This window comes from Lactuca sativa, chromosome 8, assembly GCF_002870075.4.
Source record: "Lactuca sativa cultivar Salinas chromosome 8, Lsat_Salinas_v11, whole genome shotgun sequence".
Lineage (NCBI taxonomy): Eukaryota > Viridiplantae > Streptophyta > Magnoliopsida > Asterales > Asteraceae > Lactuca > Lactuca sativa.
In genome coordinates, this window is record NC_056630.2 from 292,794,047 (window position 1) to 292,811,714 (window position 17,668).

The 17,668-nt window shown below is 34.7% G+C and overlaps 1 protein-coding gene and 1 long non-coding RNA gene across 3 annotated transcripts; both read right to left on the bottom strand.

Annotated features, from left to right (window-relative positions):
• Positions 1 to 6,467: 6,467 nt before the first annotated feature.
• Positions 6,468 to 7,931, bottom strand: LOC111909013 (uncharacterized). 2 transcript variants are annotated; one of them, XR_006185681.2, is made up of 3 exons: positions 7,586 to 7,931; positions 7,188 to 7,447; positions 6,468 to 7,087 (listed from the first exon to the last, which is right to left on the bottom strand). It is a non-coding gene; the product is annotated as an uncharacterized LOC111909013 (long non-coding RNA). The 2 variants fall into 2 exon arrangements; XR_002856047.3 differs by having other exon boundaries at positions 7,188 to 7,931.
• Positions 7,932 to 13,011: 5,080 nt separating this feature from the next.
• On the bottom strand, positions 13,012 to 15,914 carry LOC111909014 (pantothenate kinase 1). Its single transcript, XM_023904809.3, has 9 exons — positions 15,579 to 15,914; positions 14,929 to 15,131; positions 14,709 to 14,825; positions 14,502 to 14,621; positions 14,318 to 14,412; positions 14,142 to 14,235; positions 13,899 to 14,030; positions 13,695 to 13,807; positions 13,012 to 13,421 (listed from the first exon to the last, which is right to left on the bottom strand). Exons 1-9 carry the CDS (start codon positions 15,658 to 15,660, stop codon positions 13,253 to 13,255), a joined length of 1,125 nt encoding a protein of 374 aa, XP_023760577.1. The 5' UTR covers positions 15,661 to 15,914; the 3' UTR covers positions 13,012 to 13,252.
• Between the last annotated feature and the right edge of the window lie 1,754 nt (positions 15,915 to 17,668).

Below are 17,668 nucleotides of genomic sequence, written 5' to 3' on the forward strand. Positions count from 1 at the left end.
AATTACTTTTGTTTTGTTCTACTCGTGGTTACTGATTCTGGTATGTAGGTATACTTGTATACTTGGAGTAAAAATACTTATATTTTTAAAGTATACTTTTAGTTCAGAGCGCTTCGGCCCCTTAGCGTTTATAGTTATATACCATGTAAGGTTCAGTATACTTATTTCACTATAAATAAGGGCTCTGATACCAATCTATCACACCCCGAAACCGACGGCGGAAACGTTCCGGGGTAGAGGACGTCATGTAAAGTATCACAACCAATGTACATAGCAAGCATAGTAAACACAGCCATTACATTACATAGGAATATTTACATTTGTTTGAAAGCAAAGTAATACATGTTTTATATATACAACAGTTTGAACAAAAGTAAAGACGAGACTTCTATACGCTCCGCCTTCTCCAAAAGTGATCGAAGTACCTGTCTAACGAGGACCTGAGAATACAAGCAGTTTTAAAATATCAGCATAAAGCTGGTGAGTTCATAAACGGTTTGTTTCTGGTAAAAGAATAAGTTTCCTTTGGTTTTATGAAAAGTTGTTTCTCAAGAAAATCTCATATTTTCTTATAAAAGTAGTCTGCTTATTCATTTGTTAAGCAGCCTGTTTCATGAAAAGTAAAGTTATCCCAGGAAAAAGCCTTATTTTCCTTAAAAGTTGCTGGTTGGTTATCGATCCAGAATGAAGTTTACAAGTATCTACCATACTTGTATCGTTAAGTGAAGTTTCCCTGAAAGCTTGGTTATCCTCGAGAAGTACATTAGTTTTAACACGTATATAAAACTAATAAGTAGGTAGTGAACTAAATCCTCACGGTATTACTGATACCCTCTAGTAACCAAAACAAATATTACTTTGAGGTTAGTTCACTAGGTTCATTATTACTAAAAGTAAATCTCCATTATCTAAGTTGCGAGTTCCATAACTATACACTAAACTGGATATGGCACGTAACGGGGCCAATATCATTTATGACTTTTGTCACCCGTAGACCTGTCGGTCCCACTGTAGCTAGCAGCGAGGTGCGGGGTAAGCAACCCCGTATAGATTTGTACACTCAAGTCACATTCTCCCTCCAAGAGATTCTGGTTACCAGGGCGGTCCTCAACTCGCGTATCTTCGTGGAGTGTTATCGAGGACGTGTCTCCAATCTTAAGAATAACGAATTTACAAGTAATAATATGGAAAATCCTGTTTTATGAATGGCATGAAATCCTTTGTGAAATATAAAATATAACACGTTATAATGAGTTTCACAATTAGTTTGAAAATTAACTCTACAAGTTAAACGGTTGGTAATACGGTTTTCTGTGTTAAAAGCATACTGAATATGTACCAATTCATATGAAATAATAAGTTTGAGTACAAGATTCCCTTGTACTTTTGCTTGTATTCCCCCTGAAAATATGAAAAACACGAAAAATGGTGTAGGGGTATGAACTCACCAGACGAGAATGTGCCGGGTAGGATACTAAGTGTCAATTTAGGGCTTGAACATGCGCGAGGATCCTATGTAACATAAGGAGATACATAATTGTATCTAATTAGACATTGAACCACTAATTAAGTAAGATGATACACTCCGATGCGCGAAAACACCATATCTCAAGTGTTAGGAATGATACGGGTTGCATCCAAAGAGTGTATGGCCTAGTTAGGGAGTTTACTCTTCAAGAGTAAACCCTTAGGGGAGATTACGGCCCAAAGACCATATCACCATGAGTTTACAGCCGTAAACTCATGGGTGGAGTGTTTTTGGTTGCTCAAAGGTCTTATAACACTTGGGGAATTTAGCTAGGTTCAAGTCTAGGGCATAGGAAGTCACTAGGGCTTCAAATGGACCATTTAGGGGAGTTCACGGCTGTAAACATAGAGCTTACGTCCGTAAACTCTTACTTGCCCCTTCATTTCATACTTTGATGGTTCTATGTTAAGCATACATGTTTTTAGTCCTTTATACAAGCCATGGAGGGAAGTTAGGGCACCATTTGACCTCCTTAAGGAAGTTTACGGCCAAGGGACCAATTCGTTGGGTTTTACGGTCATAATCTCTTTAAGGTCTTGGTTTCTTTGATGTTTAAGGTCCCTGCTTCGATGGTGATTGATTCTATGCATTAATTCAAGCCATAGGAGGTGTTTAAGGGCAATTTAACACCTTAAAAAGGTGTTTACGGTCTATGAAAAGGTGTTTACGGTCCATGAATGTTCATGGGTCGTAAACTCATGTTTACTCCCCTTATGACATGTTTTTGGTGTTCTAAGTTCATTCAAGCACGTCCCTAAGTCATAGCTAAGCACTAGAAAGGTTTTGGAGGGGTTTTGGGCTTCAAAAACAAACTTATGGGTGTTTATGGTTTTGAGGGTGTTCCTCAACTGTAAACACATGATTTTGAGGGCTTTGGATGATTTAAACACAGATTTGCATGCATAACAAGTTAAACAACAAGCTAGGATGGATCACTTACGATTTTGGAGCTTGAAAGGGGTGTTTTTGGATCAAAATCAACTTGTAGAGAGAGAGTAGAGAGAGAGTGTTGTGAGTGGGATAAGCTACAAATGGTGACCACTCAATCCCTTATATAGGGGTTGAGTTTGCAGCCCGGTGGGAATCTACCCGATCCCGACGTTAAAACGGAGTTTATGGTCGTACCCGATTAAATGGTCGTAACCCGACGTGGTCGTAAAATATAAACTTTTCAAAGGGCTATCGAGGGTGTTTCACGTGTTTTTATTTCGTTTTTCCACTTATAAAAATAAAATAAAAACATTAATTGATTTGCCTAACCCAAAATTTAACGGGAAATTATTTAAAAGCGAGCTTTATTAAAGGAAATGGGTTACAGCGACGGAATAAATTTCAGCTTGTCACATTTTTGAATGCAGGTGATGGTTCAGACAATGAAGAAATGTTCGAAGATGCGTCATTGGACCTTGATCCTACATATCCTCTAATAGATAAATGGATATAAAGCCATCCTAAAGAACAAGTTTTAGGTGATCCACATGAAGGAGTACTTACAACAGCTCAACTACGTGCAAAGAATGAGTTACTTAATGTAAATCAAGAATTTTGCTTGTTCAATGTTTTTATTTCGAAAATTAAACCAAAATGAGTCAAAGATGCTATGGAACATCCTAATTGGGTTGTTTCTATGCAATCTGAACTTGTTGAATTTGAAAGAAACAAGGTATGGAGATTATTTCCCAAAACAAATGATGTTTCAGTTGTGGGCTTAAAATGGATCTTTAAAAACAAAACTGATAAAGATGGTAATATTGTATGAAATAAAGCTAGTCTTGTAGTTTAAGGTTATTCGCAACAAGAAGGTGTAGACTATGAGGAAAACCTTCCCCCTGTCGCAAGAGTCGAGGCTGTTCGAATATATTTAGCCTATGCAGCGCACAAGGATTTTGATGTCTACTAAATGGATGTAAAGTGTGCATTTCTCAATGGTGAACTTGAGGATACTGTGTATGTTGAACAACCCCTAGGCTTTATTAACAAATAATATCCTGATCATTGTTATATCTTAGATAAAGTTGTTTATAAGTTAAAACAAGCACCAAGAGCTTGGTATGCTACTCTTACTAATTTTTTAAAACAATTGAAATTTAAACAAAGATCAATTGATCCCACTCTTTTTCGAAAGAAAGTTGGGAATCATCTAATGCTTGTTTAAATTTAGACTAAACTGCAAATTTGGTCCCTGTTGTTATCAAAAAAATATGGATGGAGTCCAAATTCTTTTCAACTTGCACCACTGGTCCAAAATCAAATCTTTTTTGTAGATATGGTCCTTATCAAACTTAAAAAGACTATTATACCCTTCTATTTTGTTTTTTACATTTTTTTTATATTTATGTCTTTATTTTACTATTTTGATAATTAAAAAATAAAAATAAAAACCCACCATACCCCCCGTTCCACCGCACCCCTCTCTCTATCTCTCTCTATCTTTTACACACAGTCACACACACAACTCCTTCAAGACATCGTCTTCTCCAAACATCCCAAATCAATGAACAAAAACCTGAATCAAGCCATAGAAACCCCTTTTCTTCTTCAACTAGGCTTACAAACCCAAAGGTTGAAACCTCATGTACACAAGAACAAAATGATTTAAATATTAGCTAATAAAGAGCTTCCATAGAAATACCACTTGCCCACTAGAGCTTCTTTTTCGAGGCTGGTATTCGATGGTTAGGTTTTCCTCTTGAAGTTCGTGTGGCTCATTGTAAAACCACAAAGAAGGGGTGATGGGTTCAACAGACGAGCATAGACACACATACACCTATTTCAAATTTTGAATGCTGAACACACACACACACACAATCGTCTGTATGTCATAGGTACGGTGCGATTTCTTAAAGCTATGTAATTTCTGAGATTGAGCCCACAAAGAGGTATGCAGTGATTGTTTTAACCCTAATTATCCCACAAAGGAACAAAATTTGATTCCAATATACATGGCTTTCTGCAAAAAAAATGATCTAAAACTGAATTTGATGAGAAATTTGAGTTTTTTTACTAGATTGGGAGGAAGATGTGAAAAATCTGGGGGTATTGAGGTTTTCAGTTGGAAATAGAAGACAAATAGTAATGTGTGTGTGTGTGTGTTTCGTAAATTAGGTGTGTGCTTAGTAATTATGTATACATGGTGAATGAAATAAATAGGACAAAAGAAGGTGAAGGTGAAGCTGGGTCTAAACCCGATTAGGTTCGTAGTGTTCATGTTCATCGAGAGATGCAATGCATTAGGGGATATTTTGGTGGTTTTAAACAATGGAATGTGTATATGTGTAATCGTCAAAACTTTTTTGTGGTTGAATGTCGTCAACGGGTATGGTCGTCGGAGAAGACAACGTCTGGGCAACTTCCGACAGAGCAACCGCATGGGACCAGATGAAATCAAGCTTATTCCAATGGTGGTGATCGGAGGATTGTGTCTAGAGAGAGAGAGAGAGAGAGAGAGAGAGAGAGAGAGACCAGTAGATGATGACTTAAGTGGGTGGGTAGCCTGTTTATTGTTTTCTTAATTATATAAAAATTAATAAAATGAAGAAATAATATAAAATGAAATTAAAAGGACATAACAGTCATTTCAAGTTAAACAGGGACCAAAACCACAAAAAAAATTCTATTTTGGACTATCCATGCAAGTTAAAAACTTTTTGGACCTCATCCATATTTTTTGATAACCACAAGGACCAAATTTGCAGTTTAGTCTTAAATTTATGTTGATGATATTATTTTTGGCTCTACTGATACTGCTTTATCAAGTGAATTTGAAATTTTGATGAAAAGTCAATTTGAAATGAGCATGATGGGTAAAATCAACAACTTTCTGGGGTTGAATATTCGTCAAAGCAGAGAAGGAATATTCATTAATCAATAAAAATAAACACGAAATCTGTTTGAAAAGTTTGGCATGATGAATAACACAAAGCTTAGAGTACCAATTGCAGTTGGAACAAAACTGAGTCCTTTGTTAGACAAACCATCTGTGGATATCACTTTGTGTCGAAGCATGATAGGTTCATTACTTTACCTTACTACAAGTCGACCTGATATCATATTTTATGTGTGCAGTTATGTTTGGTACCAATCAAACCCCAGAGAACCACATCTCACTACAGTCAATAATATTTTTCGTTATCTCAAAGGAACAACTTCATTAGGATCGCGGTATCCTTCAAAAACAAGGTTCTTTATTCAATCATTTTCAGATGCTAACTTGGGAGGTTGTAATCTTGATGGCAAAAGCACAAATGGCAGATGTCAATTACTGGATGGGAAGATTGTGAGTTGGCAATCGAAGAAACAAACATATGTTTCGATTTCCACTATAGAAGCAGAATATGTGGTTGTTGCAGCTTGCACTTCTCAAATCATATGGATTCAAAGTCAACTGCGTGATTATGCAATCAACATGAAGAAAATTCCGTTGTATTGTGATTCACAAAGTGCCATACGTATTTGTCACTATCATGTGCAACATTCGAAAAGCAAACATATAGCTCTTCGTTATCATCTTATAAATGATCATGTTGAAGATAGAAATATAGAAGTTCACTTTGTAAAGACAACTGATAAGCTTGCAGATATCTTTACAAAACCGTTGAATGAGAAATCTTTCGTAAGGATCATGCATGGCTTAGGAATGTCGGATGCGAATTCTGTTCCTGGACACATTTCGTTAGAATGATAAGCAACTAAAGCAGAAAAGTTTTGAGTCAACGGTTACTGTTCATAGTCAATGCTTCGACACGCTTTATTTTCGTAAATTGTGCATATTGGTTTTATAAAAATCTTCATTCAATTTTTCATTTTTATTTTCTTTTGTTTTGATAAAAACCAAAAACACCCAAAAAAATCGTTTTTTTTCTTTCCTTATCAAAAATCGAAAATATCAAAAAAAAATCGTTATTTTTGTTATTTTTTTCCAAAAATCAAAAATCTAAAAATACTTTTTTTTTGTTTTATCTTTTTCGTGTACAGATTTTCACGAAGATTTTTGAAGCCCGTAGGTTGATCTTGCTTTCTAGGGAAAGTACATTTTCGAAACTATGTATTAGTTAAGATGTCGTTAGAAGCATGCTGCAGCATGTTGACCAAAGCCTCGATGACTCTATATGTGTTCAAAATCCTTAATGGACATTTCATCATGGAAATTCCTTCCCAATTAGGTTGTATTCATATTAGTCGTTGAGCTACCTTACTCTTTTCATATGAGTTAAGAGTTTACTGCTTGGTCCAAACATAACAGAGATACTTTCATTTCTTAAACCAACTCTTTTTCATCCTAAAGTTCTTTCACAATCACACACTATTGTTGGATTAGGTGTCTAAGCCCATAACTATCATTGGTATGTACTTGACCCGAGAGTAGCATGGTCCATGTGGGTCGCATATCACACACTATGGTTGGCGTTGATGCATATTTTTTCTATCCAGCTGGATTGTTGTCTGTATTGGCGCTATTGGCAAGATAAAATCTTACAAGCTTCTCCGGTTGTTCCTTGTCTTTACCTAACTGATTTTCCTGTTGAAAATCATAATTTAGAATTTTACATTATATTTGACCTGCAACAAATGAACCCCGAAAAAGATAGATTGATTAAACTAAAATAAAGAAACCACTTTGCAGCAGGTGGAGGGAAATCAAGGGGAACCCGACACATACCTCATTCACAATCGATTAGATGACAAAGGCTCAATTTTGATTGCTTCGCATGGGCTACTCCCTACCTCGGATTTTGATTGTTGGTTATTCTATAAGAAAATAAGCCTGTAGCAACATCAAACAACATTTGAAGACCCAAGACTTTAAAAGGTTCACTCAAGACTTTTAACAAACACGTGGTGCGCAAACGTTGCAACATTTATTCAACCTTACGGCTGGTATCCCCCCATGAAAGAAAGTCCAATCCCAAGGTTTGTGAGCTTCAAATCAGAACAACACATCGATTTAGTGGACGGTGGAGAAGGAGAAACAAATACCAATCAATTTTCAGCAACAATCTATCGATTGTCGTAAGAGCAAGGCATTGGGACGAGCGATAAAAACCACAAACAACATACCCTAATCCGAAGCGGAAAGAGAGAGATAAGTGGGAGTTTCGTCGCAGTCGGCATTGGAAAGACAATCGAACATGGTTGGAGCCGGATTGAAAATGCAAGATTAGTGTGAATGATGATCGTCTGAGAGAAGACTGAGAATAGATTGGAAAGACATTTGATGACGGAGACGGTGGGAAGCTCAACCGGTTACATAATACTCAAGAATGAAGCGTTGAGTGAGCACACTAATCCAATTTTTATTGGTTATATCGGCAGTGGAATCAAACTATCTGGCAAACAGGAGCATATTAACAAAAGAAAAAAAAAAAAAGTTAAAAGTGGTCCAATAGCACGGCATTAGTGTCAGGGCGAGGCTACACTTGTATAAACCTAAAATTTTCTTTTTTACATCTTATATATAAAAATTATTTGGGAACTACTTTTAATATTTAAAATGACCCATCTTGTCTTTAATTTGTCTACCAATAATATACAAATCAAGACTGATCTGATCTACTACTACTATTTTTTAACTTTTTCATTCACATCGATTTTACTTAAATAGTAAAACATATGGTTTTCTGTTCTAGACTCGCTACTGATTATTGTTTCTTAAAGAATTCAAAATTAATAATAATAATAATAATAATAAATGTGTTATTTTTTTAAATAGGTTAGATTACTTAATTTCTCTTTTTTTATTCTACCTCATTGTATGATTTATTAAAGTCTCGGTATATATTACGAATTGTTTGCTCTCCACAAATGGTACGATATTTTTGTTGCTTCAAGAAGCCCCTAAAATGTAACATGTGAAATTAGCAAGTAACCACAAAATTAATTAGTTACTAAAGATGGCACAAGAAAATACCTTATGTCGATTTGAAGTTGGTAACCGTTGTTTGTGACATAAATAGTTAAATAGCAGTACATATTATAATTGTTATTGTTAAAGCAACTCATGCCTTCCAGTCCTTTCTCCAACTATAGGTCTCATATTATTTTGCTTATTATGGGATCGTGGATGTTGTCTTCTACTACAAGCCGTAGTTTACTTCTGTCATGCTTTATTTTTTTGGAAGTGATTCGTATACAACAGTTTTTTGTCATACACAACAATTTATACATTATATAGTTGTATAATACAACATTTTAAAACACAAATTGTTGTATACGGAGAAAAAGTGTTGTATACGAATAAATTCCCTATTTTTTTCATCATTCATCTTCAAAACCAATTTCTTCAGAGGGCTTCAACCTAGTTCCCGAATTTAAACAAAAATAATAAGAGAAAAGAAAATATACGGAAAAAAAATGAAATTTGTCTTTTGTATTCCCGAGTTTGAGAGAAATTGAAGGAAAATTAATCATTTTGTTCTTTATTTCCAAATCGAAAAGAAAGTTAGGAGGGAAAATGATTCTTCCATTTTCCTCCATTTCATTCTTTTAATGAAACTCGGAAACATCATTTTCTTTTACTTTCTTCTCACTTCCACGAATTTTCTTTCTATTCTTTCGTTAAGTTGAAATCGGGGAATCAGATTAGCCTTTGTTTGGAATGACTTGTCTTCTTAAGTGTCGACTATCACACAGTCTATTTCACCATCTCCGATAAATCAGCTCCCATGTCATAAGCCACATCATCAATTGGTTGAGTGGATAATAATTGGGTAAAAACCTAAATATGACAAAATTACCATGTTTTTTTGTCCTTTTACGTTTATAGAAGGGATAGATTTATCATGGATAAAATTGCAAGAATGGTCCTTGTGGTATGTCAAAACTAGCAACTTTGGTCCAAGATGGGTTTGGCTCGCAAGGGTGGTCCAATAGTTTCGTTTTGTTGCAAGTTTAGTCCAATTTCCTATGAAATTTTTTATAATGACAGATTTGCCCCTTATTATTTTATTTTCCATTTTTCTTTTATTAAAACAATTAAAAATAAAACAAAAATAAAATCTCTCTCTCTCTCTCTCTCTCTCTCTCTCTCTCTCTCTCTCTCTCTCTCTCTCTCTCTCTCTCTCTCTCTCTCTCTCTCTCTCTCTCTCTCTCTCTCTCTCTCTCTCTCTCTCGGGAACTAGATAATATTGATCAAAATCAAACTCCCAAAATCACCACCACCAATCTCTCCTCCTCCCTAACATCACTACTATCGTCTCCTACTAATCGGAACCATCCCAACTTAATCACCACCGCCCCTGATTTCTCTTCCTCCCACAAACCAAGAAGGTTCCAAATACAGATCATGAAAACAAAGATATGAAGGTTTTTGTAAAATAAAGATTGTTGATTACAGTCATCCGAGAACCAGATGCGAGAACTAAAGAGAAGAAAATGAGTAAAGAAATCGACTTTCTTTAATTTCTACAAAAAAAGTGAAATCCTCCCCTCTTTGTTGACCTTTCTTCTTCTTCGCCTTCACAACTCCATCTGTAGTTGTGTGTACAAGTATCACTTGTAAATAAGAGATTTTCATCTCCTATTTGGCACCTGGAAGTGAATCAATTTATGAAGTTGTTTCATCTTCTACTTTCCTTAAATTGACTTCAGAGTTTCGGTTCTCGATGAGAAGCGTTTCTTCCATGGGACCATGAGATTTTTGGGAAAAGAAAACTAAAAGGCTAGAATCAGTAAACAAGAACGAAGAAAACCCATTGTAGATTTGGATTTGGGATGTTAGATGGTGGTGGGTCACGACAGGGGGAGGCGGAGGTGCTGCTATAGACGACTGTGGTGGCTTTCTTCACCGGAGAAGTAAGAAACAAGGGCGACCATCAAGAAGATGTGGGTGATCGGTGATGTTTTGGATCATGTCACCGGAAGCAGGGGCTTGGATGCGTAGGTTGGAGGAGGTGGTTGGTTGCGATGTTATGGCTCAGGCGGTGGGGATGAAAATTGTTATCGGAATTTTGTTCCGATCAATTTGTAGGTTTCAAAAGAAGAGAGAGAAGGGGAAACGGGGAGACCATTTTACATACTTGTATCTATTGGAATCGATTTTAGGCCATGAAATTGTTGTCTGAATCTGTATAATGGTGGGTCTCGATTTACTCGATTTATTTGAAGATAGATTTGTAGGTAGGCCTCAGTTTATCTCTATTCTTTGTTGCCAGATTAGCCAAACAAGGAGACCCCCAAAATACAAGGTTCTTTCATCTGGTTTTGAATGTTTTATGTACTTAAAAATTGCTGAACATTCATAGATAGATAGGTGTTTTTGAGTTTTGAATTAGATTTTGGTTATGAATGCTAAATATTTGATAATTTCGATCGAATCAACTTTTCTTTTGCAAGAATTTGAAACAAAAAACAAAAACGATTTTTGAATTTTGATTCTTTTATAGTGGTGGCATCCGGTGGTGGTGGTGGTGGTGGCGGCGAGGGGTGGTGATGGTAGCTATAGGTGGTGGTTAAAGAAGGAAGTGGTGGACAGTTCCAATAGGGGGAGAGAGAGAGAGAGAGAGAGAGAGTGTGTGTGTGTGTGTGTGTGTGAGTGAGTGAGAGATAAATCTTTTTTCTTTTTTCTTTTTCTTTTTTGATTTATGTAATAAAAAATTGAAAAATGGGAAATACCAAGGGCAAATCTGTCATTTTAAAAAGTTTCAAAATTTTTGGACCAAACTCGCAAGAAAATCAAACTTTTGGACCATCATTGCGAGCCAAACCTGTTTTGGACCAAACATGCTAGTTTTGACATACCACAGGGATCATTCTTGCAATTTTGTCTTTATCATGAATGACTCCAAATTTTAAATACTTTCTACAATAAACCTTTATATTAAACATAATATAAAGACTAAACATTTTTATTAATAGGGATAATGACTTAAAAGGGTAATATATTTTTCGATATGTACATATTTGGTCACTGAGTTTTTTTTTCGTCCATATTTACCCTTTAACTTGTTAAACTGTACACATTCAGTCCTTATGACCGGTTACTCCAGGTTAGTCGGGAAAAATGACTTAATATGGTAATATATTTCTCATTTTATACACATTTAATCCTTAATATTTTTATACACATTTAGTTTTTAATATATTTTTGTTTCAAAATAAGTCAATTTTGTTTTTGTACTCATTCAGTATTTATGAATGATTTCTTTAGTTTTTTCTCACGACATCTTACGTGGGACAATCATTCATGAGGTGTTGTGATCTCGACTGCTTGGTGGCGTAGATTTTGTGGTTTAGCTTAGGTCTTGTGTTCTAAACGTCGTAATTCTTCATACGATATCAGATTTTAACGATCTTTATATCCACATATTCATTTTTTGAGTCTATTATAACTTTTGTGGAGATTACTCCCGTTAAAATATAATATATTTTTACTTACAAATTTATAAAAATAAAAAAATAAATAAAAAAAAAATCATACATGTATTCATAAAAATGTATGGACATAAAATACGAAAGTTGCAGTAGACTAAAATACGAACGCACATATATAAAACTCGTTAAAATCCGAAATCATATGAAGAAGTTATGACGTTCAAAACACATTACCTAAGCAACCAAGCAGTCGATATCGCAATGGGCATAAGCATCAAAAGCCCTAAACACCTCATTAATGATTGTCTCATGTAAGATGTCGTGAGAAAAATCTAAATAAATCATTTATAAGTACTGAATGATTACAAAAACAAATATAATTTATTTTGCAACAAAAAAAAAAATATTCAAGACTAAATGTGTACAAAAATATTAATGACTAAATGTATACAAAGTGATAAATATATTACCCTACTAAGGGCGTGTTCGTCATGGAGCGTTTGAGAGCTTCTAGTGTTTGACAAAACGCTTCGTTTTGAACAGAAAGTCCAGTTCGACACTACAAGTTTCTAGCATTTAGTTTAAACAAAACACTACAAATCTAAATGTTACTTCATGTAGCGTTTAACAAAACGCTACAAGCTATCCGCTACCAGCTAATTCGGCCGAAAACGCCCTAAGTCGTTTTTACTTGTTAACCTGGAATAGCCAGTCATAAAGACTAATTGTGTATGGTTTAACAAGTTGAAGGGGGTAACAAAAAAAAAAAAAAACACTCTTAGTGACCAAATGTATACAAATTGAAAAATATATTACCCTTTTAAATCATTATCCCAAAACTAAAATATATTCAAAATCGGTCACATGTTTAAAAATTAAAAATAAAATTTATGTGGTTTCATTTTGAGGGCTTTGGTGTAACGTATTTAATATAATCTTCAATTTCTACATTAAACTTATAAAATACTAAAATAGAAGAAGGATTTAAACTGAAAGTTAAAAATAAAATGAGTCGGTATTATATATGAGCATATTTCTATTCGGGTAAAAAAATACATTGTAGAATTGATTCAAAAAACCAGTATCTTGCTATTTCCTTGCAATTTGACCAAGAAAATTATAAAGAGTTTAATAAAATAAAATCTGTTTTTCTTTTTCTGACTTAAAAACCTACAAAACCATGTCAATGTTGTGGTTGTAAATTTCCCCAATGCATAAATGTACATCAACTTCTGTTGATCGAAGTAAAGTATAAAATGACAAAAGTACAATAACATAACTGCATCACCTCTCTTTTCCTTTCTCTCCTCTACATTCTTTTCAATTTGTAATGGGACCCACTATTACACTTGTTAAATATAACATTATAATATTAATAATAAACAACAATGGATGATTATCAATGTTAAAAACAGTTCAACTGCTGACGTGTACACGACACTCTATAATTCCATTATCAGTCAAGTCACCAACAAGGGAGTTGCTATTTGGGAATTCTTCAACAAGTTTATAATTCATAAATGCCCCCACTGCCCCTAGGAACCCCTCGTGTCTTAGAAACATTGCTTTTGCCTCCCCTTTCGACCTAAAAGAGTCCAACATTTGTTACACTCAATGACAAGGGCATTTATGTCATTTTCACTTACAAGTTTCATGTTCCATATTGCTACTACAGTTACAAAATTATAAGTACATTGCTACTATGAAAAAAAAGATAAAGTACATTTTTACAAGTTTGCTATTATGGGTAAAGAAATGAAAATATATTTGCTATTATGAGTAAAAAAAAAAAATGTTAAAAAAAAAAAAAAAGGTAAAGTAGGTTGCTATTTGTTGTTATGGGTGAAGAAATAATTACCAGAAATCAACTGCCACAGATATTGTGTCCATGGTGTAAGCATGACCACGTATGAAAAATCCTCCAAAAAATATTTTCTTGAGACCAAATCGAAGTGCATTTAAATATGCAATCTGAAAAGAGCAGAAAATATAAATAAAAATAAAAAACACATCATAATTAACATTAGGAAAAAAAAAAAAAAAAAAAAACATGTGGGCCCACCTGTCCTATATTGTTGGAGATCATTCTTAAAAGAGACCTTGCAACATCTTCAGGTTTGTATTCTTCAAGCTCTTTGTTCTCTGAAATTGCTTTCCCAAAACTAGATGCAATTGCTGTTGATGAAAGGCCAATCTATTCCCAAATTTTAACAATTTTTTTAGTTTTTTAGATTATAAATTTTACAAATTTAATTAAACCATACAACTTTTTTTTCAAAAGAAATAAATAATCAAGATAGGTAACCTTTAGGTAATCCATTCCACCATAAATATCTCCAACAAGCATATCAATTACTCTATTGTTTCCCTGATGACTCATCTCAAGCAAATCATCAAAACTGTGGCAAAAAAAAACATTTGAAATTGTAAAAAAAAAATGTTGATTTAAATCAGAAATTTCTAAAAATATTTTCAACAAACCTCTTGCACTTTGTTAAAAGCTTTCCCAATCCCCAAAATGTCCCTCCACCAACACTCGTTCCACTTACTCTTTCATATTTTCCATCTCCATCAACCTAAAATAAAATCTCATAATTATTTAGTTTCAGTAAATAAAAAAATATATTTTAAAAAAGGGTAAAAAAGAAAATAATAATTTATTTACCTTTATCATGCTTACACCAGATCCAATATTAACAAGGAGATAAGGATATAAATCATTGTGATCAATTTTCACATAATTTCTTTGCCCATTCACGTATGTGAAAGCTTCAGATGGCACTGCCTATTCAGAAAAAACTTTAAAATCAATATTTAACAACAAATATTTAAGAAAATGAATCATAAAAATATATATGTCATAAATTTTCACCTTTAAAAGAAAATTTGCTCCTGAAACAAGGCTGCTCATTTCTTCTACCTTATCAAGACTAATATCAAGCTTTTCTTTAAAAAGATCTGCAAATTTAAATGCTCCTCCACCTGTTGCCTTCATCATGATATAAATATATAAAAAAGTATCAGCTAATAGCTTATATACATACATACACATATACAAATCTCCTTTTTGATAAAATATCAATGGTTTTCACCTTAATAATATTCTTGTCGCTTGCTGGAAACCCACAATGTTGAATACCTCTACATCGTAGCTGCTTTGATGATATGAAATCCAAACATTCGTTGATTTTGCTTGTTTCAAATTTTAAAAAGTAAAGCCCTCCATTAAGAAAACGTCCATCTTTCTGTGGTTTATCTTTTTCGGTTGAGAAATACACCATCTTTATGAGGGAACCTGGTAAGAGCAAGATTTGGTGAATAAATTAGTTGGTATTTCAAATAATTCAGCAATAGAATTGGTTGCCATTAAAGATAATCAGTAATTTGTTTGCTTGAAAGTTGCGACACTTCCAATTTCGACTTGTCTCAAATAAAAATTCCATTTCTGAAAAGATCGCGGCCTAAATTTACCGACCGTTGGCGATTGTTACCAAAATTTATGATGATGATCTTCTTCCAAAAGTTTTGTAATCAAATTTGGTTACTAAGTGTGAATAACGTACTTGATTAAACAGTAATTAGTTACTTCTGTTATGTTATGTGCGTGGTAAACAGCAATCGAGTTACAGTACTGATCAGCGGGAGAATTGGTTGAATCGGATACCAAAAATTCGAAGAAAAAAGAAAAGAAATGATCGAATAGAATCATTCAAGTGAATTGAAAATCGAGAGAACTGGTTACCTCCTATATCAAGAGCCAAATGCGAAATTTCATCTACTGGTGAATTCGCCAATGTCGCTTCCTCAATTCTATCGCCCTCCATCGTTGTCGCTCCCAAAACACACACAAACACAGGGTAAAAAATTAGGGGTTTGGGGATAATTAGGTGGAGTGGTCGATCATGGGTTCAATCATAACACATATATAATAACATTTGTTGATGTCTTATAGAACAATTATTGGTAGTACAAAGAGGAATGACTACTGATGAGAGAGAAACACAGACGACAAGTTGAACATCTTATCGATTTGTTCAAGGCAGTCGCGAGTGAGAACCATGTTTAACATGTCGAGACTCGAAAATGGCATCCCAATTTTGACTTTTTTGAATTCCTCGTTTGACTTTCAAATATTGGATGTTGAGGGGTTTATTTAAATCGGATGATAAGAAATCACCATATTTGATATTGTTGTTTGTGAAATTCTGATAAGGGCTTGTAAGGCTTTTGGGCGTGGGTATGAGTGTGGTAAGGCTATCAGGTCTAGGTGTGGGTGTGGGTGTTATACGATTTGTCATGTTGATTGTTGTTCACATCGCTGCGGGTCTGCGGTTCGACATGCGATAATGTTGAGCTCGGCTAAGAATTGTCGAGTCTCTCTCCTCATTATTCTACCTTCTCTTTTCCAAACGTCTAGTTGTATTTACTTATTTTTTAATTGTTTTTTTTTTGTAATTTATATTTGATAAATACTCCTAGCCCTTGTCATTTTAAACCACATCAATACCTCCATTTCTCTCACAATCACTTGAAAATGTATTAATTTTCATCTTCATAAGAATTTCAAGTTATGATTGAAGTTGTTGTCAGGGTTGGTAAAATATTGCAGCAAACGTACAACACTTTATGCAAAAGCCAAAAGCTTGCATCAGAGATCACAAATATATTTAGAAAGATCGTGAACTGCCCACCAACTTTTATGCAATACTACTTTGACGAGTATGTGGCTTTTTAATGCTACTATTTTCAAAGGTGGTTCAGAATGTTCAAACCTTTATATGAACATATAGTCGAAGATTTGACGAAGGAGTGTCGTTATTTCCAAAAACATTTTGATGCTAGAGGTATGCTTGGTTCACTCCACTACAAAAATACGTAGCCGCACTTTGTCAAATAACATATGAAATCCATGTTGATGCATTGGACAAAGGTTTTAGGATGTCCGCTAGGATTGCACGAGATGGTCTCCATTATTTTTGCAAATTTGTGATGAAGATTTACGATCCCAGACATTCACATAACCCTACAAGCAAGGCAATGACATCATGTAATTACAAGCCCAACATCCTAGGTACATGGCTTTGCTAGAATGCTAGGAGGTTTAGATAGCCTCCATTGAGCATGGGGGATTTGATGTACCTCACACTATGGTGAATATATGCAAGGTGATCATGGCCTCCCAACAGTTATACTTGAAGTAGTGGTGTCACATGATCAGTGGATTTGGCGTGCCTTTTTTCACTCTTCCCAATTCACTTAATGACATCAACGTTCTTAATCGGCCACTGTTACTCAAAAACATATATGACAAATCTACGTCATATTCATCTTTTCAAGTACATGGAATGTCATATAAGTATGTGTTAAATGTGACTCGAACATTTGGATCGTGTTCATGGAGCATTTGGATCATGTTCATAGAGCATTTTGATCACTTGGAACTAAATAGAGCACTTGGGCTTCATGGAGCATGTGACAAAGGAACAAATCATCTAAGAAATGAATGGATCGCCTGACAAAGGAACAGATCAAGTGCCAAAGGTACAGATCGTACAGAAGGGGGTTTGGAGCACCTTGAAGAGGTTTGGAGCACTTGGGAGTGATATGGAGCAACAAGGGAACCTTGTTGCGCCATATGTTGAAGGGATGGTCCAAGAAGGATGTTGTTGTGCCAAGGGCATACCTTCTTGCGCCATTATTCTCCCTCTTGTGCCATGGGTACTCCTATTGAGCCATGAAGTATGCTCTTGCACCATGCATGGCCTTATTGTGCCATGTATGTTTTTATTGTGCCAAGATGGTGTTGTTGCTCCAATCTTGATGTTCTTGTGC

Bases quoted from the DNA above. Each gene is read 5' to 3' on its own strand.
- LOC111909014 (XM_023904809.3), bottom strand. From the start codon at position 15,660: ATGGAGGGCGATAGAATTGAGGAAGCGACATTGGCGAATTCACCAGTA. The intron at 14,622-14,708 runs GTGAAAATTTAT...TTTTCTGAATAG, and splicing joins GAGCAAATTTTCTTTTAAAG to GCAGTGCCATCTGAAGCTTT. The intron at 14,236-14,317 runs GTTTGTTGAAAA...TTTTTGCCACAG, and splicing joins CTTTTAACAAAGTGCAAGAG to TTTTGATGATTTGCTTGAGA.